Below are 27,982 nucleotides of genomic sequence, written 5' to 3' on the forward strand. Positions count from 1 at the left end.
AACTCTGTAGCATCCAGCATGCATGTGTGCACTTATATAGCTAATATCTTCCAAACATCAGGTGCCAGGCCCCATGCTGGTCACCTGTGCAATGTAGGATTCTAGCACGAAAATGTAAGTCCTTAATAGGCTTTAAGACGTAGCAAAAAGGGTGATAAAAAGATGGAGAGCTTCAGAGTCTCTCAGTTACTTACCATATCTAAAAAGACAGGAAACCAGTAAAAACAGTACATTTTCTTAGATAGTAAGTAGATAACTGGATATGTTAGACAAATGCCATATGTAGTATGTGTCAGTGTTTGGGAATCCGTATATTTGTAGAGTTGGCTCTTAGTAAACATGCATAAAAATTCATGTCCATGTTGAGCTTTTGTTCTAGACATAGATTACTGAATGAAGGACTAAATGCTTCTTGCTCCCATAAGTGTGAATGGAAAACAGATGATAAGGAAATAGGTTTACTTTTTATAAGCAAGTAGCATAGCACACAAAGGAATAAAGGCATCATTGTAACTATCTTTCCTTTCTCTGACTTAAGGTGCTATTTCTCCTTTGACCTTCAAAACAAAATACAGTTCACACATTTTAGGCTGACCCCATTAACATAGGTAGAATCAGGAAATCTGAATTGGTTCAGTTGTGATTCTTCTGACTTAGAAATACGATACAGATTACTTATGCAAATCACCAATAAAAAATCAAGCAGACCTCAAGGAAACTTATATGCTCACTATGCTTAAAAGCAGTTAACAAAGCAAATGTCCCTGATACATAAAATGAATGATTTTCAAACCTTAATCTTACAACTAGAAGGAATCTAAGGTTTAGGGTGACTCTACCATATTACCTTGACAGGAATCCTGGTAACATAGATGACAGAGGCTGTAGCACTTTAAAATTCTAACTAGATTCAATGTTTAGAACTGTTGGTTGATTAAAACGCTTAAAAACATGATCTCCAAGGAACCCTCATTTTACATATCATGATACTGAGGCCCAGGAAAGCCACATAGTAATAGTGGATAAAGTGTGACTTTGAAACTCAGGCACACCTGCATAACTTCTTCCCAGACCTCTTCCTTGCTGTATGTTTCCAAGAACATCGCTGAACTTTTCTTAGATTCTCATCTATAAAACTGAAAGCAACACTTAACTTTTAAGCATATTATGAAGATTAAGTGAATTTGTATTTATGAAAATATCTGGCACATAATAGATACTCAATACACATTATTTTCTTTCCTTCTAAAGGTTGACTAACTTGAGACATACAGCTGGCAAGAGGCAAGGACCAAGAAATATGGTCTCCTTCACCACTCAAAAGGAATTCATTTATTTCTTAAATGATTTCTATACTTAAATCACACCATAAAATACAGCTCTAAACACCTCAGCTGAGGTAGGGGGAAGGGTTATTAAAGTAAATGTAGTATTCTACAGCCAGCAAAGAAAACTATTTGTACATTCAAGCACAGAAAGAGATTTCCTAGAAACAAGTTGCAAAAGAGTCAGCAAGTTTAATGGAGGAAGTATTACCCCAGCTGCCTTTTTAAGAATGGCATCTGCTCAGTTTGTACCTGAAGGATGCCTTTCTGGAAACAACGCTAGAACTCTGCATTTTTTAATGGATATTTCACAAGACATGTTTCAAAATTAATGTTTGTGGCATATATGTATCAAGTGTCAATCATGTGCAGTGCCCAGTGGACATGAATCTGATTTTGGTTTTGTCCTAAAACAAATTTTAGAATCTGGTAGAGAAGAGAGGCAGACTTTGAAAAATGATTAAAAAACATAACCGTATATTAATCCTTATGGAACCTGAAAAGTTCAAAGTCAATAACCTGAACATCTTTAGGTCTCACGTTCCTCTTCTACTAAATGGTTTAGTTCACAGGATGATCTCTATCTAAACCCCCTTCGGGGTCTAACAGTCCAAATAACATGATGATGATGACAGCAAGAAAAACCACAGCTTATATTTACCTCGTACATATTAGACGCCAAGTACTGCGCTAAAGTGCATCATTTGTATTATCTTTACTTAATCTTCATAACAATCTTTGCAATTAGCATTATTATCCTTAATTTACAGATGAGGAAACGGAGCCACAACAGTTGTAAGAAAGCTAGAGTCGCGATCTGAACAGAAGCAGTCTGAATCTAATCCAGAAGTTACCCTTAACCACTACGCCCAAACTCCTTGTATTCACGAAAAATCTCTTATGTGTTAAGAAATACATAAAAGGAAGAGCTTGGGGAAAGGGTCCTTCCTGACTGGCAGAACTGAGTTAATGTCACACGGTTTCACGTTGTAAGAAAACTCTCGCACCACTTCCTCTGCGGTGCTCGTGCACTCCCACAGGTAGGCACTTCAGAGGCGGTTAGGGGCAGAGGCTTAACTAGGGATTTGGGATGGGGCGGAGCGAGGTCCGAGGAGGCCCTGCAGCAGCATGGGCAGAGTAGGTACCTGGACTGCTGGCTGCTCCGGAAGGCTGGTTCTCCCACCACTCGTCTCCAAGATCGTCTGCCATCTTCAGGCGGGAGTAGGTCTGGGCGGACCACCAAGAAAAAGCGGACAGCGGCAGTTCTTCTAGCGGCTTCCAAGCCGAGAGGCTAGCGTTAGCAGCACGCGCCGAGTCTNGCAGTTTCGACACAAGTACTGATGGGCAATATCTGTCTGGTAACTCAAAATAAATCTTCAGAAAAGCATAAAGTCAAGAAAGCACATAACTCCAAAATGATATTACCTTTTTAAATAACTTTTAAAAGAAACTTTCTTGGTTTTTTCCTTTTCTTCCCCCCCACCCCGAAAAAGCTACTGACGAAAGTGTGAAACAGGATGCTAAGACAATTTTTCCCTGTTGCGTTTCAAAGAACTTGTGCCGCGGGAAAAAAACCGGAGCACGTGGGTATGTTTTCGTTCGTGTGTCTGTGTTTGGGCATCTGTGTGTGTATAGTGTGCTCTTAGGAAACGTGCACGAGGATTCATGACCATGAATTGTTGGGCCTTTGCTGTAGATTATTGTACTGTTCTTTTTGTACGATGAGTTAAGAAAATGTTGACTGGCCCGAAAGGGCTCACCCACGAAAAGACGCAAGTGGTCCGGAGAGTTAAGAGTCATCCGTCTCCTTTACGCCCTCTTCTATTATGTTTGTTACCGCGTTTTGTGAAACGAGAGAAGAGAGTCCGTTACTGCTTAACTACTGGTAAGAGACTTAAAACCTCTTAACTCACCCCCGATGTGAAGTGGCAGAGATGGGCAAGGAATAGCTGCTGGGCGCTGAGTGCTGAGGCCTGCTGTAAAGTTAAGTGTGGACGATATTTTTTCAGAATGGTCTGCGTACACAAATAAAAATCACTCGAAAATGTGTGAAATACACGCACTGGGCATGGACTAGTGGTTTAAAGATGAGTAGGATATGAGCCCCCCTTCCAGATGTCACCAGCTAAAGTAAAGGAGATAGAATTTGTAAGAATAAAGATCTAAATTAATGATTGGATAGACTCTCGGAAATGACATTGCCGAAGAATCTTACCTGAAAAATTACCCCAAATCCACCTAGTGTCTTATAAATGTGTTACTGATTAGACTTTATCAGTATGCCTTAAGTATGCCTTACATGCCCTGAAAGGGAAGATATTAGTTACAAATGTGGGGAATGTAAAATAATCTGTAATCTTCAAAAGTAATGTGCCTTTCATGAGAAAATGTAGATGGCAGAAGATTTCAATGATTGATGGGTTTTTTGAAAAGGGAAGTTAGATAAATACTAGTATGGAAGAGGAAGTGTTTTGACCAATAAACATATGAAATCATGCTGGGAAATAAAAAAGAGACCACAATGGAATACTGTTTTTCATGCAGAAATTGACAAAATTAAAAAGTCAGACACTGGGATGCCTGGGTGGCTCAGTGGGTAAAGCATCCGACTTCAGCTCATGTCATTCATGGGTTCAAGCTCTGCCTCTGGGCTGTCAGCCAGAACCTGGAGTCTGCTTCTGAATCTATATCTCCCTGTCTCTGCCTCTCCCCCATTCATGCTCTGCCTCTCTCACTCTCAAAAATAAATAAACAAAATTTGTTTTTTAATCAGACATTACCAGATTCTAGCAAGTACATGCTTCAATGGGAATTCTTAGACCTTACTGGTATGAGTGTAAATTGGTAATAACCACTTGGAAAAGCAATTAGACCCAATCCTGTAAAGGTAAACCTACACACCTCATGATCTAGCAGTTTCCACTCCTAAACATATACACTTGAGAAACTCTTGAACTCTATAGAATATTCACAGCAGCACTGTTAGTAATAACAAAATAGTGGAAACAACCCAAATGTGTTTCTATAGGAAAATAGGTAACTACATTATAGCGTCATCATTCAATTAAGCATAGGAAATGAATTAACACGCATAACTCTATGGATATATTTTGGAAACATAATGCTGAGTTAAAGGCCAAGTTTCAGATGCCATTTTATAAAGTTCAAGTACAGGAAAAACCAAAAACTATTGAGACAAAAAATACATACGGGATTTCAAGGAACAAGAGTGGTAAACACAAAATTTAGGATGTGGTGTGGCCAGGAGATAGGATTAAGAAGAACAAAAGTAATTTATTGGCACAGGTAAAAGATAAGGGAAAAATCCACTTATACAAAATAGACGTATTCAGTAGAGTTAAATTAGGTACTATTTAAGAACTCACTAAGAATTCCAGTTCACAACCCCAAATTTCAAATAACACAGCTTCTAGACAGTTCTGCTCCCTTCCCATGTGAGTTCACTTTCCCACTGTCCTTGATCTTTTCCCAGGATCAGTCTTCATCTAGTGCCCTGGATCCCAACCCCTTTCACGTTGTAACCTCTTCCATTTCAGTAAGTGGCAGCACCATCCTCTTGGTTACTTTGTCATCTGATTCATTGGTAAATTTGGTGGGATCTGTCTCCAAAATATATCCCAAATCTAACCGTTTAACCAGCCTCATCACTTCCACCACTCAACCTTGGTCTGAGCCACTGTGACAGTCTTCTAACCACTCCCCCTGCTTTTCCTCTTTCCTCAGTCTTGCTTCCACACACAAGCAGTCAGAATCATTATCTCATTCCTCTTAAATGCCTTAGTTACCTCTTATCACACACCCAATCCCCTTTCACCTCTTTGGGGATTAGAATTTCATCTCTCCTATTCACCACTGTGGCCATAGGACCACAACAGTACCTGGCACAAATAGATACTCAAAATCTACAGACTGCCTGACTGAATTTGAACTTCATTTACTCTGATTGTTTTATTTACCAAACAACCTGATAAGTTTGTTTCCCAAGTCAGCTTTCTGGGCCAATTGCTTCAGGTTGAGAGTAGGCTCATCTTTTCACTCCAGTGTTGAACAAATATAGCCATTTTCTTTTTTCTTCTTCTTTTTAAAAATATTGTCATTTTCTATGGGTGCCATGATGTATAAAGGCTGGAAAGACTGAGTTAGAAGGGAAAAAAAAAGTTTAAAGACTGGTTTGTCAAGGCTCACCGTACAATGAAAGGAGCTTACTTGAAGCCTGGCATTCTTTGTCCTTGAACTCAGTTTATACATGTACTTTTAGAGAGTCCATGAATCCCTCATAATGTATTTAAACTTTTGCATCATATGGACAATAATAGTAACAGCAACAACAGCATGTTTCAGGTTCTTTTCTAAGCAGTTTTTATCTTAATCATCTAATCATTGTAACTCTGTGAGATACTACGCTGGATTGGATATTTTCCATTTACTATTCTCTACCTTTCTGTCTCCTATAAGGCTGATGTAAATCTCCCCTAAGCTCTGATTTCAAATTTGGGTTCAGCAAGTTGGAGGCATCAGTAAGAAATCAAAGGATGAGAGAAAAATGACACCCTATGTTGTCTTCTTTTCAAGGTAGGGACTAGGGTGCCACAAGCAGAGGCCTAATATGCAAAATCTAAAGAGGCACTCACTCTCAGGCTGGCACTTACATAAGTGTGAGAGCAGGTGCCTCCTAAACGTTCTTCTGGAGGTACCTGCTTGCTTCACACTCATCCTGGCCCTCATCCTTCCACTGGAAGCCCAAGATTCCCTCAGACTTAAGGTTAGTAACAGCTCCCCACTCTTACTAGTTCTTGGGTTCCATACATCTGTTGTTTTCCTAAATCTACCTCATCTTCACGAATACTTTTACTAAAATTTTTTTTGTTTGTTTTTGTTTTTTGTTTTGTTTTTGAGAGACAGAGAGAGACAGCATAAGCAGAGGAGGGTCAGAGAGAGGGAGACAGAGAATCCAAAGACAGGCTCCAGGCTCTGAGCTAGCCGTCAGCACAGATCCCGATGCGGGGCTCAAACCCACAAACTGTGAGATCACAATCTGAGCTGAAGTCGGACACTTAACCAACTGAGCCACCCAGGCTCCCCTAAAGTTTGTTTAATTGTACAACTTAAAGGGTTCATTTTTTTTCCTACCTGGACCCTAACTGGTAGACTTACTACTTTAGTTTAGTGTCCCCTAAAATCAGGCATGGTGCCGGTAGTTTATTTGGGATGTAATCTGGTGAGGGGTAGGAGACAGGAATAAAGGCAGGGAGAATGAGATAAAGGAAGGAAGGATGAATATTAAACTGGTTATATCTCTGACTTTTTATCCTCTTGGGGGCCCTCTGAGAAACAATGTAGACTCTGCCTTGGAATTACCTTCAGGAAGGTGAAGCCTAGGGCATTTATCCACTGACTGCCATCCACCATTGGTTGAGGGTTGTCGCCAGGAATTTGAATTTTCAGATACTTCCCAGGCTATGCTGCCACAGAAGAGTAGAGTTATGTAAGTCATCATGCTTGGGGTGGAATGTTAGCAACTGCCCAGAACTTTCTCCCCTGGCTGGGCTGATTTCAAAGTGGGCTGAGGGGTACAAAAAGCATCTGCTCCGTGTTTGTATTGTTATTCTCTCTATTTTATAGATGGTGAGGCGCAGGGAATTAAGTAACTTGCTCCAGTCACTCATCCAGTAGGTGGTTTCCCATCTGCCTATTGCTTTCATAACAAAAATGACCCGCATCCACTGGACTAGGGAAAAAACAGTATAGAAAAAGGAAGAACTGAATTGAGGATCATCACCATCAATTTGTGACTATGGTTAGGAAATAAAATTGTGAGGAAAAGAGAACCAAGAAATCATTTCAAGTCCTAAAAAATGAAAATATGATATCATCTTTGATGAAACTAGCAAAACAGAAATGAAGGAACAGTTTAAGGGTCAAATGATAAGTTTGCTCTTAGAGAAGGTGGAAACAGACAACAAACAAATCAATAGATAATTTCAAATGATGAAAGTACCCTAAAGGAAATAAGCACTGTGACCTGGGTGTAAGGGTTAGTGGAGGGGTATGGCAAGAGTGGAGGATGGAAAGGGAGGCAGAGGCCAGACCTGAAAGGGCTTCTTAGCCATGGTAAGGGTTTCACTAAGGAGGCCATGGGGGATTTTTAGCCTGGGAGATCTGCTTGAATTTTCAAAGCTGGCTAGTGTGCAGGAACTGTAGAAGCAAGACCAGGTTGCAGACTGTGGCAGTCACCCAAGTAAGATAGCAATTGCTTGGAACATGATGGTAGAAATAGAATGGAAGAGAAGTGGGACTGGATGAGATCCCGTAGACAATGTGGAGAAGAGGATGCAGTGTTCCTCGGTGCAGTATACTGACTATATCCCATCTCCCACTCCGCCCCCCTATTCATGTTGAAATCCTAATACTGCCATGACGGTATTTAGAGATGGACCCTGTAGGAGGTAGTTAGGTGATGAGGGTGGAGCTTCATGAGTGTATTTAGTGCCCTTATAAGAGGCCAGTGAGCTAGCTAGTTCCTTTCTAGAATGTGTGGACAGCAAGAAGATGGCCCTTTCTAAATTAGAAAGAGGGCCCTCACCAAGAACTTGAACTTCCAGCCTCCTGAACTGTGAGAAAGCTTGTTTGTTGTTTAAGCTAGCCAGTCAATGGTAATGTGTATGGCCTGAAATGACTAAGACACTGAGCCTCCACTATTCCAACATCAGGTAGAGGAGGAGAGACCAAAGAGCCCAGAGGAGAATGGCTAGAGAGGGAAGAGCAGAATCAGGCAAATGTGATGTTATGGAAGCAAGGAAGAAGAGTGGTCCCCAAACAAAGGTGTGCTGCTAAAAGTCAAGGAAGAGAAGGTATAATTATAGAAATCAGGTCCTTACAGAGAGGAACAGTTGGAGACTCAGAGCCAATGGAGAGATGCAATCTGATGGGAGTGGGGCCACTTGATTGCAACCAGATTTGATGGCATTCCTGTCTGTTTTTTTTTTTTTTAAGTTATTTATTTTGAGAGAGAACGTGCAAGAGCACGAGTGCGGGAGGGGCAAGGAGAAAGGGAGAGAGAATCTTAAGCAGGCTCCGCACTGCCAGGTCAGAGCCTGACTTGGAGCTTGAACTCACAGACCATGAAATCACGAGCTGGGCAGATATCAACAGTCAGACATTTAACCAGCTGAGCCACCCAGGCACCCCAATGACATTCCTATCTTGTAGCTTCTATTTTCTCAATGAATTCTGAGATCTAATAATGATCTGGTACAGTGGTTCCTAATTCTGGCTATGTGGTAGAATTTCCTGGAAAGACTTATTAAAAATTCAAACTCCTAGGTACTATCTTCCAGAGGTTCTGATTGAGTAAGTCCTAAATGGGGCCTGAGAATTCAGTTTAAGAATGCTTTGGAGATCTGATGCACTGTCAGTTTGGGGAATGACAGGTCTCTGGCATTAAGTGACATTTTAATCCCAAAAATGATAGAGGAGAAATGAACTAGGTGGGTTGCCGTGGTATCTTTCTGCTAGTGTGTTTTTCTTATCAAGTGACCCTTTCTTTATAGTGATTTTGTCCATAATAAATAACCACTGAAACACCCTCTCTCCTCCCCACCACATAACATCTTTGACATCTGTGTGAAACCAAGAGTTCCCTTGAAATTTATTCTTTACCATGAGTGCATTTGGATTTGATTTATGTAGTGGTGTTAGGGTTGAATACAGTTTCACCTTTTCTTCAGGATAAGCAGTAGTCCTAGCACCATTCATTTAAACAGTCTTTCCTTTCTTCCATAACCTGCAGTATAGCTCTGTCATAGACCCAAGTGACCATGTGTTTGTGGGACAGTTTTAGGACCTCATGTTCTGCTCTACTGGTCATTGTCTATCTCTTTTCAGATGTCACAGTGTCTTCATTAGCCTTTTCATATTTTCCATACTGTTATCTCTTTGTTTTTGCCTTCAGGGTAGAACTGCCAGTTCACTAACCTTCTCATCAGTTGTAACAATATGCAGGGCTAACCCCAGTAGATTTAGAATAGATTGTATATATTCTGGGAAAAACACTCTCGTATTTCTCCTTTACTCTTACACTAATACCACACTCACCATGCTTCTGATACAAGATGTGTATGTTTTCCACATATCAACCAATTCTCTGACACCACACCAGTGGGGTGTCCTATAATCACTTCTGTTCTGACACTAACCAGAGTTAGCACAGACCCCAGAGATTAAGAGCTTAGTCCTGTAAGATGGCCCACAATCCACCTCAGATGCCAGTTGTATTGTCAGGTTGTCACCTGTGCTTCTGACATACTGGCTATAATCAGAGGTTCCCATGACCTCCTTGTTGGGTTTGATCATTTGCGAGAACAGCTCACAGAACTAAGAAATACTTATGTTTATCAGTTTATTATATAAAGGATACAGATGAACAGGAAGATGAAGATATGCATAAGGTCTAGAATGGTCCCAAGCATGGGAGTTGGGATGCGCCAACCTCTACATGTGTGAATGTGTTTGCCAACCTGGAAGCTCTCTGAATGCCATACTTGTAGGATATTTATGGAGGCTTTATCACGTAGGCATGACTCATTAACTTAATTTCCAGCTCCTTTCCTCTTCCTGGAAGAGTGGGGAGTGGGGCTGAAAGTTACAATCTTCGAATTATGACTTGACCTTTCTGGTAAACAGCCACACTCCAGGAGCCCATCAAGTGACACTTTATCAGAAAAAAATACTCTCCTATCATGCAGGAAATTTTAAGGAATTTAGAAGTTCCTTGTGTCAGGAAGCAGGGTTAAAACAAATTTTAGAAAGAAAAGGTGCTCTTTGTGCCCCTATCACTTAGGAAATTCCTAGGGTTTTAGGAGCTCAGTACCAGGAACTGGGGGCAGAGACATTGTTATTTTATTCAAACTGTGTTCTTTTTCATTATTCAGTATTATTTTGAAGCAAAACTGTGAATGCCCTACTCTATTTTCCCTTGGCCCATGTCTAAGTTCCCTTGCAGTTGTGGTGGACCATTTCCATCATGCTGACAGGTTCCTTCCCTGAGCACCCCTACTGTCTTCTTCTTTGGCACTGTGGGAGCTTACTGAGCCAAAATTTAAAGAAGTTAATGCTCCCAAGGGCAACCAATGGGGAATAGGCATTAGTAGATAATTCCTCCAGGTTCTCTGTCCTTTGGTGGAACAATTCTGAGATGCACTTTACACAGCTTCTTAAAGTGTCCCCAGATCGACACTTTGTTGCTTTTTCTGTATTTCCTGTCTCTTTTCCCCACTCCCTTACTTGTGCTTCCTGAGATCACTTCCTCAAAAATCTACCTGCACCAAAGTCTGTCTTAGAGTCTGCTTTGGAAACAACCTAAAACTAAGATAATTAGAATTAGAAATAGTCTAGAAAGCAGACCCTCAAGACAAAATTTGGGAGCCTGTTTACTACACTGATTAGATGGCAACAAAGATGTGATTGGTAATGGTGAAAAAGAGTGTTACAAACTTCTGGTGTACTATAGCAGCACAATTACTAAGACACAGTCACTTTACCTATGGTAGATTAGGAAGTACAGGTTGAAGGGGAAACTTTTGTTGTGTGAAATAGCTTCAGCACTTAAACGATATGAGGCAATTGTAGTTATAAAGATTGTGGAGTTGGCTGGTTGTTGTTAACTGCTCTAAAAGCTTTGGGGAAAGAGAATGATAGATTCTTATAAATTCTGAACATGCTAAGAAAGCCAGATATTATTCTTCGTAATAAGAGGCCATACTGTATTGGCCATTCAGCCCAGAATTTGATTTAAAGGGTGGCAGAATTATAAAGAGATTGAATGCACAGGTTGACATGTTTCCTGTGCTGATATCAAGTCCCAAAAAGGAAGGAGAGAGACTCTGAGACGGGAACATTTGGGCAGATGTGCTTGAAGTCTCTGAGCCTCCAGATTTCTGAGCCTTCTGGGAATTCAGAGAAGGGTCTTTTCCCCCTGGCTGAAGAAAGTGGCCTTCTAATACCTAGAGACCATTCAAGGCCTATCTTAGTTGCCTCACAAGATGATGTTAGAGCCCTGACCTCCCCTCATTGCTTCTTCATCAATAACTACAATTAGATTTTAACACAGACAGTAAAAACTATAGTCTCTACTGTATATGAAAATTATTTATTCAGAAGAAAAGCCACAGATTAATATATGTATCAGTTGAAACCAAGAATTTCATAAGGTAATGGATCTTGAGAGTATTGGACTAGCAGTGTGTAAAGCTGGGTAGGAGAGAGGTTATTGATATAGGGACACTCTGCAGTGACTAATGATTTAATATGTTTCAGTAAGTCCTAACACCCTTTAAGAATGGCAGCTTGAAGCTTGGACACACTGGTAATCTACAGTAAAGGAGATGTCAGAATTGCTTTGGTAGGTATTAAGGAGAAGGTCAGGGGGCTCAGAGTAGTGGGCTTCTTAGAATGGTTTTACTTTGTATGCCTAGAGAATCTACCAGCTGACTGTTCCTTGGGAGAGCCTAGAAGACATCCTTTCATTAAAGCAGTAAGATTGCTGTAGTGAGTAGGTATTGACATAGTTGACAGGCTCAATGGTAACTGTCCTTTGCAGGCCAGAAATGACAGTAAGAGATGCTGTAGCATCATTGAGTGAGTGATAGAATTTCAGAACAGCAAAGGTAGTTGGCAGCATTTAACCATCAAAAGCAAATGTAATGATCAATCAGGGATCCATAAAATGTAAGGGATCTATGATATTCTATAGACCATGGGTATTCCTAAGAGCAAAATAGATCAGAAGTTAATGAGGGTCTTGTTGACCTATGTAACAACAACCAAAACAACACAATTAAGAACTGGTGAACACAAGGCAGATGTCAGATGCCCAAATGGAAAAACATGATCTCTGGAGCTGTTTCCAGATACGAGCTGGTTCAAATCCAGAGCGCATTGATTAAAGGCAATATGATTAAAGAAACTTCTTCCTTCTGAAGTTCTCTGCAATGCCACTGGTGTATGCACTACATACTCATACCTTTTCCAATGTAACCTGTGGCCTTCTTTTCAGAGTAATGGTACATTGAAAAAATGGAAAATACCCAGCTCTTTAAAGGGCTGTTGAATACAGGGTGAACTACATTGATTCAGGGAATCCTATAACCTCCTGTTAGAGTGGGCATATGGGTGCAAGGTAATAAAATCCTGGCCCAAATCTGTATCATGGTGACTCCAATTAATTTGTATCTCCAGTTGCTGAGTGCATAATTGAAATGGATATATTTAACAACTGGTAGAACCATCACATTAATTCTCTGATCTGTGAAGTAAAAACCATTAGAATAGGAAGAGCCAAGTGGAAGCCCCTGCAACTGCCTCTCTCCTCCCCACTCCCCAGCAAAGATAGTAAATTGGAAACCCTATCTCACTCGAGTGGAAATGCAGAGATTAATGTCCGCCTAAAAGACCTGAAGGTTTCAGGAGGGTTGGCTTATCAGTATGGTGCCCCTATGCCAGATGGGCCATGTGAAATAATGGGTTCATAAACTTAAATGGTATATGTAATCATAGAGTATATACCAGGTGTTGTATCTTTGGTTGAATCTGTCAACACAGCACTTGCTATGTGATTTTTTTTTCCCCTCCCCAATTGCTATGTGATTTTGATCTGGCAAATGTGTTCTTTAAATCCCTAGCAAGGGGCCATCTGGATGGCTCAGTTGATTAAGCTTCCAACTTCGGCTCAAGTCATGATTTCATGGTTCTTGAGTTCGAGACCTGTGTTGGGCTCTGTGCTGACAGCTCAGGGTCTAGAGCCTGCTTCACATTCTGTGTCTCCCTTGCTCTCTGCTCCTCTACTACTCATGTGCTCTCGCGCTCTCTCTCTCTCAAAAATAAACACTAAAAAAATTTAAAAACAAAATCCCCAGCAGGAGAGAAGATCAAAAGCAATTTGCATTCACTTGGGAAGATTGAGTTCATATTCACTCAAAACTGTGAATGCTTTCCTATGTACACTCCCAAGGCTGGTCAACTCTCCTGTTCTTTGTCATAATACAGTTCAAAAGGACTTTGATTATTTTATTCTTCCTCATAATATCATATTGATCCATTATATTGATTAAATCATATTAATTGAATCTAGGAAGCAGGAAATGGCAAATATTCTAAGTGCCCTAGTAAAATACATGTATGCCCAAAGGTGAGAGATAAGTTACAGATGTTTAAGATCCTGCAACATTGATCACATTTTTAAGAGTGTGGGTATCAGGTATGTCTGGATATCTCCTTCATGGTAAATGAAAAGTTCTTGCATCTTTCATCTCTTACCACCAAGAATAGAAATGCTATTTGATGTACTTCTGGGTTTTGCAGGTAGCCACTTGTAAACAATGCTCTAACCCATTTATCAGGTGACTCAAATGGCATTGATCAGATGCCAGTTAAGTCAGGTGACTCAAAAGGCTACCAGTTTTGAGAAGAGAGGACTCAGCAGCAGTTCCAAGCTGTGACACAAACTGCTTTTCCACTCAGTTCATAATGATGTGGCAGATCCCAAGGTGCTAGGTGAAAGATAATGATGCTGTGTAAAATCTGGCTGGACCTAAAAGGAGAATCACAGCACAAACTCCTAGGGTTCTAGAGTAAGGCAATGCCTTCCATAACTTGACCATTCAGAAAGCAACTACTGGCATGATACAAAGCTCTAGTAGAAACCGAGCATTTGACAATGGAACATAAATAATTATATGAACAGAGCTGCCCTTCAGGACCTAGGTTTGATAAAGTCGGGTGCACACGTCAGCAATTCACTGAACAATAGAAATGGTTTACATGAGTTCACATCTAAGCGGGCCCAGAAGTCTTCAATAAATACATGAACAGATGGCCCAGGTCCCCATGTCAGTTGTATTCCTCAGCTCACACGTATGGCCTCCCAGCATTTTCCCTGTGACCACCTGATGATAGAGGAAAATATTCAAGACTGGTTCAAGCTTGGCATGTTGGTAGAACTGAAAATGGACTGTTACTGTACTACTGTCCTCCTTGGAGAGGGGCCACAAAGGACAGTGGTAAGGACAATGCGCAGAGCTTCTAGGTGTACATTTAACCATTTCCTTTGAATGGAAAGAGAAAGTGAGATCAGGATAAACAGTCTTTATTTATTTATTTATTTATTCATTTTTTAATTAATTAATTAATTTATTTATTTATTTAAGAGCGAAAGCGTGAGATGGGGAGGAGGCAGAGGAAGAGAGAGAGAGAGATAGAATGCTCAGCACATAGCCTGATGTGGGGCTCAATCCCATGACCCTGGGATCATGACCTGAACTGAGATCAAGAGTTGAATACTCAACTGACTGAACCACCCAGGCACCCCAAGGTTAAACAGTCTTGAGCAATAGTGATTGGTGTGGTTGAGTGATTGGTGATTGAGTGGGTCAAGGGCCTGAGATATAATATTTGTTCAACATCAAAGAGAGCTGGGAAGAGGCATGTGGAGGGACCTAAGGGAGTGGGCAAAAGTGTGTGGATCTTTGTGTCCCATGTCTAGGTCCACTGGGGAGTATCTACCACAGTCAACACACTAAACAACCAGACATGGCACGTTGTATTTTCTAGAGATAGCCACTAATATTTCCCATCCTGCGTAATTTGCTTACAGTATGACACTTATTCCTTGGCATGTTCACTTGGAACCTAGATGTCATGCTATGAGAAAACCCAAGGTAGCCCACACAGAAGCAACCTGAAAATAAAACATGGAGGTATTTCTAGCTATAGCTCAGCTGAGGTCTCTGCTAACAACCAGTATCAATAGCCAGACCTGTAAATGAAGGTATCTCTTGGTGATTTTAGGCCCTCGTTGTTGATTCACCCTCTGTTGTAGTCCTAGACATTACAGGGCAGAGAGAAACCATCCCCACTTGGTTCTCTACAGATTCCTGACCCACTGAATTCATGATAGAAAAAAACCTGCAAGTGGAACTGCTTTTCCTCTTTCAGCCATGAGAGGGAGCTCTTGTTCTTCAGTGACCTGTAAGTTGCTCAACAGTGCTCACTCACTTCCTTTCTAACTGAGGCAGGGTATCTGCTTACCGTGGCAGTGAGTTTTCCCTTTCTTCTGGTGAAGTCAGGTTGCTTAAGTAAAACTTACTTTTGTTTCTCTCATATCTTGAGTGTGTATAGGCTCTATAAAGATCCCCTCATTATAGGATGAAAAACCCTACCTTTAACTTCATCTTTGGAACCATAAAATTGGCATTCAGATTTCATGTTTATGCTTGAAAAAGAAAGGAAACTCAATTCTAGTTTGCATTTTGGGGCCTCTGGGTGAAGATGGACTGTCTGGCATTGAGGTCTAAGTTCCTGGGAAGGTATCATTTACTCAAGTAGAGAAGGTGCAGTGAGTGGCAGTCCCTGCAACAACCTGCAGAACTTCCGTGTCAAAGGTTGGGACTTACAGTTTTTGGACCACCACAGTGGTGGTGCTTAGACTCCTTACCCATTTGGTGAACACTGTGGTAAACTGGGAGGTAAGGGAGGCTGCTGGAGTCATTTCCAATTATCTTCTACATCATGGGCTATTCCTATTAATAGGTAGTTTTTCTTCTAGTTTTTTTTTTTTTTTTTTTTTTTTTTTAGTTTTTAAAACTGTGGTAAAATGCACATAACATAATGTTTACCATCTTAACTATTTTTAAAGTGTACAGTTTAGTGGCATTCAGTACATACACATTGTTATGTAGCCATGACCACCACTGATGACCAGAACTCTATCTTGCAAAATTGAATCTCTATATCCGTCAGCAATAACTCTCCATTCCCACCTTCTCCGTTATTGGCAACCTTCCTTCTATTTTATGTCTATAAATATGACTAGGTACCTTATATAAGTGGAATCATACAATATTTGTCCTTTTGTCACTGGCTTATTTCTCTTAATAATGCCCTCTAGTTTCATCCATGTTGTGGCAGGTGTCACAATTTCCATTTTTCTTTTTTTTTTTTTTAAGTTTATTTATTTTGAGAGAGAGAAATAGCACACCTGGGTGGGGGGGGGTGGCAGAAAGAGAATCCCAAGCAGGCTCTGCACTGTCACCATGGAGCCCTACACAGGGCTTGAAATCATGAACCATGAGATCATGACCTGAGCCTAAATCAAGAGTCAGATGCTTAATTGACTGAGCCACCCTGATGCCCTTCGTTTTTTCTTTTTTCTTATTAAGAAAAAATAATATTCCATTGTACACACATACCACATTTTGTTTATCCATTCGTCCATTAATGGACATTTGGGTAACTTCCACCTTTTAGGTATTGTGAATGATGTTGCTATGAACATGAATGGACAAATATCTGTTGAATCCTTTTAATTCTTTTGGGTATATACCCAGAAGTAGAAATGCTTGATCATATGGTGACTATACATATTTTTTGAGGAACCACTGTACTGTTTTCCATAGTGCCCAGTTTTACATTCCCATCAGCAGTTTAATTTTTAAAGCCACATATGGGGACACCGAGGTGGCTCAGTTGGCTAAGCGTCTGACTCTTGATTTCAGCACAGGTCATGATCTCACAATCGTGAGATTGAGCCCCAAGTCCAGTTCTGTGCTGACAACGTGGAGCCTGCTTGGGATATTCAATCTCTCTCTCTCTCTCTCTCAATAAGTAAATAAACAAATAAATAAACATTAAAAATAAATAAATAAAGTGCTCTTATCTCCTAAGATTCACCAGAATTTGGCAACATGGTCCTCTGGTAGCTGGCCTTTTCTATTGTCTCTGGTAATGCCAATAACTAAGAAATAACTTCAGAACTTGGTTGTCTCTGTTTCTCTTTGAGGCAAGCTAATATTCTGAACCTTCAGTGGTTACTTAGACAGCTGAGAACTTTTATCTTTCTGCCTTGAGGCAATATGGTATAATAGCTCAGAATGTGGACTATGAAGCCAGATGCTTGGGTTAAAATCCTGGCATTGCCATTTAACAAGTTACTATGGTATAATTTCTTTAGCTATAAAATGGAGCTAATAATAGAGTTACTATGAGGAGTAACTAAGTTAATATAGAAAAAGTAGTTTTTGGTACGTGGTTTGGCACTCAGTCAGTGATAGCAATTGTTACCCCTCTGTAGCATACCCTACTACTTCATCTGCTCTTCCAACTATTGTAAAAGATAGTAATTATTATTACTTACTATTTTACAGGTCCAAAAGCTGAAGTTTAGAGAGGTTAAATAATTTACTTAAGGTGACCAGCTGACAAATAGAAGAGTTGAGATTTGTTCTCTGAATCTGGCCCAGAGCCCTTTCCTACATCTTCTGTGTTGATTACTCTGGTTTGGTAGAGCAAATGACAAGGATCACTTCATCTTTAATGGGAAAAGCCAACTATTATTACCAGTAGACAATCGGAGACTGGTAGGGTAAACATTTCATGAGCTTTCTCTCTTGTATCTCTCATCCCATGAATAAAGAGCAGATGTGAACATGCTGCCAACTTGTTAGATGAAAGGTGACTTGGCCTTGCTCATTACAAAATTAACTTTTAGGTCTTTCCAGGCATGTGAAATGTAAGCCTCCCCAGGATTCATAAACTTTAATTTAGAAGTGCTTTTGATTCTAATAAAAATCTTTTTTTACTTGCAATAAGATAGCAAAGAAAAAAAAAATCTCCGGAAAGGTTCTGGATTCCTCAAAGGAAAATTTGATTAGATGGTCCTGTGTTTCAGTAACACATATGAGAAACTTCCGAATAACTTGTTAAAATGGAATGATATGCCCCACTTTTGATTTTAAATTCCATTACATTTGTCTCTAGGAATTAGAAAAGAAATCTTTTTCTGATAATAAAAATCATTAAGAGGTATTTGATATCATAAAAAAATGAGTTGTTTGAAGATAAAATTTATCATGATATAAATGCTGGTTTTGGAAGTGAAAGAAAGCATCAGAAATTTTGTATAACTCTTTGCTAGAAGAAAGAGAACTCTAAGTCTTACTCCATAGAGACTTTTCTTCTTCATGCATGATAGGGGGTGACATGAACATTTGTATTATTAGAGTCACAAACCATTAAGGAGAAAACTTTTCTGAAATATAGTAAAATATGATTGATTCTTTTTTTTTTTTTTTTTTGCCCTGTGTACTTAGAATTCATTGTAATTACATATGGATTGGGATGATAGCTATCTTTGCTGTATCTATTATGAAAGATTTCTTAAACAAATTCTTGTAATAAGTAAAGAAGGATATTTTAAAGCTATTTAATGTTTTTTATCTGCAAATGGTGCTACTAATTTCAAGTTGACCTTTTTCTCCCTTACTACAATAGGCCACAGGTCTCTCTCCAGGCTGGTGGATCTACCTTTCATCTTCCTACTAAATGCATTTTCATCCCACAAGTCTATAAATAAACTGAGTGTCTCCTCATTTCCCTGCCTGGCATGGGCTTTTCTAGTGGACTACCTGTGTCTGTCCATGGCGCCACTTCCAGGTGTATCAGTGAGAAGAAACCACCTTTGGAACAAGCTTCCTTTTCCCTCATAAGGCCATCCTAGGATTGTCCCCAAGTTCACCTTGGTCTTTCAACTGTCTTTTCAATTTTCCATTCTTCTTTGTTTAATTTCCTCATCCTTGAACTAGTTCCATTGTTTTGCATTCCTTAAATCCTGACCCTTGACCTGACATGTGACCTTTACTCATGAGACTTGTTTAGGACTGTTTACCACCAAACCATCATCCCGTTTCTGGAATGAAGCTGTTCTGATTTCCTCATTAGTTTTACTGCTTGTAATTCACCTTCTTCATAGGCTCATCAAGGTAACTTTTCTAAAATACTTATTTTCATACCATTTTCCCACTTAAAGACGTACAGTGTCTTCTTGCAGCATATTAAAGTAAAAATGCCTCTCTCCTATATGTAAAGCCCTATATCATTCGACCCTTCTTTGGTTATTAACTTAGTTTCCTTTACTAGTGCTTGAGTAGATCCTCTGATCTAGTTAGGCTATTTCCATGATCCCAAATTGCCCTGTTCCCCTCCTGCCCCAGAAAACACACACACACACACACACACACACACACACACACTCACACTCACAAAAATAGCTGTTTCCTCCTCTCTATTAGAGGAACAGAGCCTGTTCCTCTTGGGATGTCCTGTGCTATTCAAAGTCCATCAAATTAAAGGTGATTTCTTTAAAAATCCTCTCCGAAACACTGTTATTAGGTTTCATCCCACACTGAGCTTCTAAATAACCTTGGACTACATAACCTTCTGTGGAATCTTGGAATCCTAGAGCAACTTATACCAACTTTAGCACTGCCTCCCAGAGCTGCCTCGAGAGATTCATTCTTCTTTCTTCCTTCTGATTAGGTACTGGACCAGCACTCTGTGAGGGCTGTGGATGAAAGATGAAACAGTGCCTGCTACTCTCTCTCAAACACGGGATACAGAAACAGGTCAGTTACAAGGCAGGGAAAGTAAAGGGACAGAAGTCACAGGGGAGAAGGTGACTAACTGTGAGCAGTCCGGGAGAGGAGGTGATGCTTGAGCTGTGTTTTGAGGGCTGAGGAGGAATTATGCAGGAGACAATTCAGAGCATTTCTAGCAAGGCAGCAGCATGGAATGGTCTTTTTCTTTCTGAATCTAGCATGCATCCCATCCCGTGTGCATCCTCTCCGCACCGCGCCACATTTGTTTATATTTGTTTGCATATCACATGGAAATTAATCTCTTATTTAACAAGCATCTTGATACGCTCCAAACAGAAGATGATTTTTTTTTTTTTTTTTTTAAGAATGAGGGCCATGTTTTCTGTTGCCTTTGTATCCTTCACATTGCCCTTGAGTACTAATAGTATGAAATGCAGAGTGGGGCTACTTTGTGTTTTGTTTTAAGGCAAGGGGATGCTGCAGACCTATTATGATGGATTTGCCTTGCTTGTCTAGCACTCTGAATTCCAACCATTTATTCCTCCTTGCTTGGGTCTCCTATATCCATCCTTCTGTTTACTTTTGTGACAAACAGTGTGTGCATACAAGATGATTGGTCCATGTTATAGAAGAGTCTTTACAGTCTTTAGCTGTGGAATGAAATTGAACTAATTGGGCTGATTGGGAATGGAAACTGTGGTCTTGGGTTTCCAGATTGATGGTTTAAGCAAGTGAGTTAATCAGCCCACAGTTGGGTGATACACACTTGCTTATGGAGTGGTTTAAATGGTTTCTTTATAATATCATAGACATAGTTAGAATCATTCTGAGCTTGATAAATCATTGCAGCAGAATTCTTTCATCAGTGATGCTTAAGACCCTTAGATTCTTGAAACAGGTCTACTTCTGCTCTGTAGCTCTACTCCCCACTATCTCCCCTTAAAATATTTGGCTCTAGTGTGGCAAACCAAAAAGAGTAGAGTATTTGAGGATTGGTTTCTTGTTGGGGAAGAAAGGTTTGTTGCAGTTTTTTTCTTTTATGATGGATGTGACAGATGCAGCAGCTCATTGTCCCCTAATATCTGTTCTCTCTTCTTCCATGTTAAGAGAATCCCTGATTTCAGCTGGGCATGTGGTTACCCTGAATAAATACTCAATTTCCCACACTCTCTTGGCAGCTTTGGGCAATGTGACTAAATTCGGAACAATGGGATGTGGGAGGGAGTAATGTAAGCAACTCCTGGGTTCAGTTCTTTAATTAGGGAGCATGCTCTCCCCTTCCTGATTTTTTCACCATCCCACTGGCTGGAATGTAGCTATGATGGTTAGCTGCCCTGGACCTTGGGGATGAGGGAAACAACTTTAGGGTGGAAAAGCAGCAAGATAGAAAGAACCTAGGGCCCTGACTGAGCTGCTACCAGCTGGCCCTGGACCGCTGATGCTCAGACCTGTTGTGTCAAAGAGAAATAATCATCTTGTTTAACCTATGATTTAGGTCTCTGTTTCAGCAGCTCATTATTACATAGGGGGATAAAAAAATTATGAGGTTCAGTGTCAGCTGAGTGATACAAACAAGATGAGAAACATACTTTTAAAGGTATTTAATAAGTCTTTTTTTCAAATCAGTACAAAAATTTAAATACAAAAGTGATTTGCTATTGACAAGTCTCAAATCTATCATGGAAACTCAAAAAAGTTACCAGTCTGTTCACCTTTCATGGTGTTCTGTAAAATATTTGAGAACAGTCACCCACTACAGACATTCTTTTCCTCTGTGGGATGTCATACTGCATTAAAACTCTCTGTTTAAATAACATAATGCCAATTTGGTTCATTTCACATGGAAAAGTTCTAGTTGATTTTGAATTAAGTAGGGATTATAGCACTATCCCTAGACTTTCAAACATGTGGTTGTTTCATCTGCTTTTATGCTAATGTGTTAACAGGATGTGCAACACTTAAGAGGGAAACACAGACACATATATAATTATTTAAAACTCTTTTTTAAATTAAATGGAGTAATTCATTTAGCTCTGAGATTAGCACCATTGTAGAATACACAGTATTTGGCATAAATTTTGCTCCTCCCCTATTTAAAAGTTAGAAGCATATGCCTGATGATATACACACTCACACACATTTTATATATATATATATATGTATTATATATATATATGCAATTGAGTAACAACCAATAAATAAGTTGGAAGGTATTTTAAAATGTGAAATTTGGTTTTACCTAAAGAGGTACTTTCTTACTTGGTGGAATGAAAAAGCCCATACATGTACAGATAAATACAGATTTACAGATCAACTGATCTGACTTGCTTCCAAGCCATTTCAATGCATCTGTTTAGCTGAAGGAGCCCAGTGGATCCTTCTTGCCTCCATAGTCATCAGTCCAAAACCAGCATCCGCAAGACGAACCTGAAGGATATTTGGCCACATAAACACTGTCTGCTTTGAAAATGAAGGTTGGGTTGGGTATCTTTTGATGGGAAAAGTTTGTCATATAATTAGCAGTGAATAAGAAACCCTCTGGTAATGAACTCATTTCTCTGTTTAAGAAATTGACAAGAATGGTGCTCCGATACCATCTAAGGGAAAAGACACCTATTAGGTTGGGGAGGATTTTCTTGATGGTTAAAATGTTTCAGATTTGACATAGACACATTTCCATGTGTGTTTATACCGTATTTATTTGTGTATTTTTCCATCTGTACCGTTCCCCTCAACTTCTCACTTGTAATTTTGAGGAAGAGATACAAGATTTCACCACTGTAACCCCACATTATATCCCCCAGTGCCTTATAGTGTCAGCAGCACACTCATAGCTGACCAAAATATTTTGTCTGTGTTTTGAGACCAGATTTGAATGCCCGAGGCAGTTAATATGTACCTAAGCGAAAACCTGGAAAGACACTTATTTTTCTCTTAAACTTGTATTGATTCTTGACTTGTGCTGAGTATGAGGTGACAAAAGAAGCATGGGCTCTTATTTCCCCTTTGACATTTGAGATAGCTCTTCCATAGGTTGCTCCTAAAGAAGCCGTTCGTTTCCTACAACTTTAGTTTCTACACTAGGAAATGTTACATCTATTTTTTTAAATTTAAAACTTCAAAAATAATTTTTTCAAAAAAAATATTTTCCCATGTAATTCTGAAACTTCTTTTCCTCCCCAAATAAAGAATGGCTTGGATTTTTGGAAATTGACTTTGGGAGCTCAGACATACCAATTTGAATATATACTACACCAGGAAATTTCTTCAAAATTCAACAGCTACTGAGAAACACTTATAGCTCCTTCATGGATGAAACCTCATTGTAGTCACTTGTATGGGTAGGCAAGGAAGGGGAATTTTTATAGGCATGTGAGCAATTAAAAGCTGCTGTTGATAATGAACATTCCACAAAACTGGGAAGTTACTATATTTTTTCTTATGACTTCCACGTGTGTATATTGGTTGGGTCATAGTGGAAATTACATGAAGGGAAGAAAAAAGAAAAAAAATTACAGAAAATAAAACAAAAAGAACCCTTGAGAAAGAAGTGAATTAACTACTGCTCCTGTCTCCCAGTTGGTTTTTTAGCTTCTTTTGGGGCACTGTCTATGTCCCTCAAATGTCTCACCCAGTGCAAGGCACAGAGAAGGCACTGAATGAATTACACGGCGGTCTATTGGTTCACTTGTTCTTTTAGAGAGACTGGACAGTTCTGAGTAGGACTTGTGCTGAGAAAACATACAGCCTCTGACAGGAGGGAAATATCCCTTGGACTAAAACCCCACTGGTCCCCCCTGATTCCCTCCCACAGGGCCTGTAACACAGGAGACCCCTTCTTCCACATTCCATGGCAAAATACCTGCACAAATACAGAGGAAATTTTGCAAGTAAATACGGTATGTAATTGTTATCATTGACATTTCTTTAAGCCATATTTATAAATCTTTAAACAGTATGAGCAAATTACTTTCATTAGCTATGATCTTTCATACTGAGATACTCTGAATGATCTGAATAAGCAGGTTATGGAAGCATATAACAATACAACAGCTAATATGATTCCAGTGGGTACAACACAAGTGTCAGTACTTGGTACAAAAATCTATCCCATCATTTTCAATTACAGGCTGCTGTGCAGAGCATTAAACATGCATCTTAGTTTTTATTTGTACACGATGGTTCAAATTTTCACTGAAATATAACTTTCCAACTATATAATGTTTTGAAGCAATTATGTTTTTCATTTGGATTTTTTCGGTGCGTCATTTTCTTTTCTTCTAGTAAATCTCTTTCTTTTCTTTTTTACATGGGATACAATAAATATCCTGAAAAGGAGGAATGGACATACTGCCCAGCATACAGTCCTGCAGCCTGTTCTGAGGGCATCTGGAGGAACACTCGGTCTCCGGGCCTGAGCAGCAGCACCGCACTCCCAGATGCCTGGTCCAGAAAGCCCTTTTTATACTCATCGTACGTGTACATCATGGGCTCATTGTTCTTGAACAGAGCAACCCACACGTTGCCCCCCTTGCAGTGAACGTGGTATGCAAAGTAGTAGACCCCGGGGACCTCGCAGGTGAAGATGCCTGTCTGTGGGTTGTAGTTCTGTCTGCCATTATAGAGCAGTTTGTCAAACTTCACCGGGGCCCCCACAGGTGGGAAAGGTGCAGTCAGCTCAGCTGTAAAGGCAGGCATCTCATAGGCTGGCCCTCCATTCTTGCCTTTCTTAGCCCCATAGGCATGGGGAGGTTTCACTCCATCAATTCCTAGCCCCATGTCTGGCAGATACTCTCCATGGGGTGGTGGTGTAGGGGGCATCACAGCCGGAGGACCTGGAGGGCCTGGAGGGCCTGGGGGCCCTGGAAGGCCCGGCTGCCCTTGAGGACCAAGGGCACCAGGCTTCCCTGGGGGGCCATGAAGTCCTGCTACTCCAGGCTTCCCTACTCCAGGGAACCCAGGGGGCCCTGGGATGCCCGGTTCCCCTTTGGGGCCTGGCATTCCAGGTGGTCCTATGGGCCCACTGGGGCCCGCAATCCCTGGGATGCCTGGAGGGCCCTGTAAACCCTGGTCCCCTGGGATTCCTGGCTCTCCCTTTGGTCCAAGCAGCCCAGGAGCACCAGGGAGCCCTGGTAAACCTTTGAGCCCAGCTTCCCCCTTGGGCCCTATGGGACCTGGCAAACCCCTCATGCCAGGAGGCCCTACTTCACCAAGGAAACCTGGCTTTCCCGGGAAGCCTTGAAGCCCTGGCTCACCCTTGGGACCTGGTGGCCCCTGTGGCCCTACTACCCCACCTTCTCCTTTGGGTCCAGGAAAACCAATAGCACCTGGAGGGCCCATAGGACCTGGGATTCCTGGCAGGCCTGGCTCTCCTGGGGGACCCCCCATTCCCGGGGCGCCTACTGGGCCTTTCTCCCCTCTTGGTCCCAGAGCCCCAGGAAGACCTCCTATGCCCTTGTCACCTTTGGGTCCTGGGAAGCCTGGTTTCCCAATCCCTGGAAGGCCTGGGGGTCCGGGAAGCCCTGGCAGTCCTTGCTCCCCTTTTCCACCTGGAAACCCTGGCTGGCCAGGGAGCCCATCCTGGCCTGGTTTCCCAACTCCAGGCATCCCAGGAGGCCCTTGAACTCCTGGGACCCCAATAGGGCCTTGTGGACCAGGTTCTCCTGGAGGACCTGGCTTTCCCAGGGGGCCTTGGGGCCCAGGGAAGCCGGTCACTCCTGGTTTGCCCACTCCTGGAAGTCCAACAGGGCCAGGCGGGCCGTGCATCCCTGGAGGGCCCTTCAGACCTGGCAGACCTGGCATCCCAAAGCCCTTCTCTCCTTTAGGACCCTGGAGGCCTGGAGGTCCTGGTGGTCCTTTGGGTCCTCGCTCTCCCTTTGCACCTGGCTGCCCTGGTAACCCTGGCCCACCTGGTTTCCCAATGCCAGGAAGTCCATGAGGCCCTGGAGGCCCTTGTGGTCCTGGGATCCCCATAGGCCCGATCTCCCCTTTTGGTCCAATTTCACCTTTTGCCCCGGGCATTCCCATGGCTCCTGGCTTTCCTGGCATTCCAGGCATACCTGGTTTTCCAATTCCTGGATATCCCTGTGGCCCTGGCTTTCCTTTGGTTCCAGGTATCCCATGACCTGGTAAGCCAGGGGGCCCAGGCGGTCCTCTTGGGCCCGGCTCTCCACGGGGACCTTGCTCCCCTCGCAGACTGGCTAATGGTATTTCTATTAGGAGAGAGGGGATGGGAGTCGGGGGAAGGGGGGGAAAAAAGAGAAAAATTAGTATTTATTATTCCTCACTTCAAGGAAGTCATGACGATTATTATTTAGTTTTGACACCTTAGCTTGTTACTTACTGAGAGGAAAGACTAGGAATGTTGTGCTCATCTTCCAGGACTGTGTTATCAGTACTTAAAGGACAATCAAGCTGATAACTGCTTTGTCATGTTTGAAATACTGTTTTAAGAACTGATATCTACAGCTGCTTTTATCAGCATTGGTTATGTAAAAAGCTAAAAAGTAGTGGGGAAACATTTTTCTAAGTATAAAAGTTTTGTGATGGTATGTTTGCTATGAAGATTTTGGAAAATTCAAAGAAGGATGAAGAAAAATCAAAGTTGCCTATAAGCCCACTACTCAAGAGGTAATCACTTGACATTCATATGTATTTTCATCTCATATATTCTAGGTGTGTGTGCATGTGTGTGTGTGTGTGTGTGTGTGTGTGTGTGTGTTAAACAGTGTCGGANGGCTAAATAATATATCCTCTTAATGCTGAAAAGCAGTATGATGTGCTTAAGGAAAGTAATTATTATGTGGCTTCCGGGGAGAATAGAAGCATTCTATTTTGTATGTAGCTTAATAACATCTTTCATATCTGTCTTCTAGAGCCAAAGACATTTGCTTAATTCCTTTAATGTGCTATAGGATTTCCTAAGCCTCAAATATGAATTCTTAAATAAGTTATTCCTCATTTGCAAATTAGGTTTCAGACAGGAGAAGTGAGTACGGCACTTTAGGCTGACAAGCAGTTTGGAGAGGAATTGAGCTGGGATCGGGGGCAGAAAGCTCTTCTTGGCCTTGAAACGAGATCTGGACTGGGCCACTTAAGCCTTCACTGTCTCTGATTGTCTCTCTGTGCAGCAAGGTTAATATAGTCACAGTATAAGATTATAGATATGAAAGGTGGTATGCTTTCTCGGATTGTTATTAAAATACAAAGCACATGTTTGTTAGGATGATTATGCTGTGCCTTTCACAGCAACACAACTCTGGGTCTCTATGCTACTGAAACGAAACGTAAAGAAATGAAACTTATGGTCTCAAAGTTTTATTTTAACAAAGAATCACATCTTAATCCTGACCATTATATTTTTCATTGAGCTACTGTCAGGGAACAAAATAGAACCATAGAACTTATATTCTTAGCAAATTCCCCAATTGCAATCTGGTACCCATCAGAATAAGTACAGGAAGTGCTACGAGCCAGGCAGCCCACTCAAGAAAGGAAGAAAAACAATCCTGATAATCCCTTAAGTGGAATATTAGCTCCTAAAGAGAAGAAAACTGGGAATACTTCTTTTATGCTAAGTAGATATTCTAGTGCTATTAAGACATGTTATTTCTAACATGCTAGTGTGTAGCTACTATATCAAGAGCTTCTGGGGCAGGGTCATGTCTTACTCATCAGGAATCCTTGGTGTCTAGCACAGTGCCTGGAATATACCCAGTTCTTACCTAGGATTTCTTGAATGACCAGCTGTAGCAACTCATAAGTTTCTGTGGTGCTTTAGTATTTATGTAGCACTTTTACTTACCTATGACATTGATTTTTCTCAACAAATCTTAACTTTATAGATGAAGAAAACTAATTTCAGAGAGGGTTTTGTTTTTGTTTTTGTTTTTCCCATTGAGATATAGTTGACATACAATATTATTCTCAGGTCTCTCATTTCTGGCCTCTAGACCTCTGAGCACTAAATCCGGTCATACCCAGAAGGATCATACCCCAGAAGGAGAGCTTCCTGCTGTTGCAGGGAGTAGTAGGAATGGCTTCCACCTCCTCAAAGGGAATTGCTCTGCTGATACAGTTCCCTTCCTACAAATGCTAGGCTTCCTCAGAATCCAGATAAAACAACTGAAGTTTTAGGAAAGTGTCTCTCACAGTGCTAAATATTTTGCAGTTGCTGAATAACTAATGAATATGGCTGGAAAGCAATGGGAA

The 27,982-nt window shown here is 41.0% G+C and overlaps 2 protein-coding genes across 7 annotated transcripts in view; both read right to left on the reverse strand.

Moving 5' to 3' along the window:
• Positions 1-2,637, reverse strand: part of CMSS1 (cms1 ribosomal small subunit homolog) — a 386,003-nt gene extending 383,366 nt beyond the window's left edge. For all 4 annotated transcript variants that reach the window (XM_077774840.1, XM_077774839.1, XM_077774844.1 and 1 more), the window contains exon 1: positions 2,471-2,637. In XM_077774840.1, the coding sequence (XP_077630966.1) occupies positions 2,471-2,534 (64 nt within the window). In that variant the 5' untranslated portion in view covers positions 2,535-2,637. The remainder of the gene's footprint in view (positions 1-2,470) is intronic.
• An 18,791-nt stretch (positions 2,638-21,428) lies between these two features.
• The window catches only part of COL8A1 (collagen type VIII alpha 1 chain), a 154,809-nt gene continuing 148,255 nt past the window's right edge, over positions 21,429-27,982 (reverse strand). For all 3 annotated transcript variants that reach the window (XM_077774937.1, XM_077774935.1, XM_077774936.1), the window contains one exon: positions 21,429-25,983. In XM_077774937.1, the coding sequence (XP_077631063.1) occupies positions 24,077-25,983 (1,907 nt within the window). In that variant the 3' untranslated portion in view covers positions 21,429-24,076. The remainder of the gene's footprint in view (positions 25,984-27,982) is intronic.

Source organism: Crocuta crocuta, unplaced genomic scaffold, assembly GCF_008692635.1.
Source record: "Crocuta crocuta isolate KB4526 unplaced genomic scaffold, BGI_CrCroc_1.0 scaffold6, whole genome shotgun sequence".
In the NCBI taxonomy this organism is placed as follows: domain Eukaryota; kingdom Metazoa; phylum Chordata; class Mammalia; order Carnivora; family Hyaenidae; genus Crocuta; species Crocuta crocuta.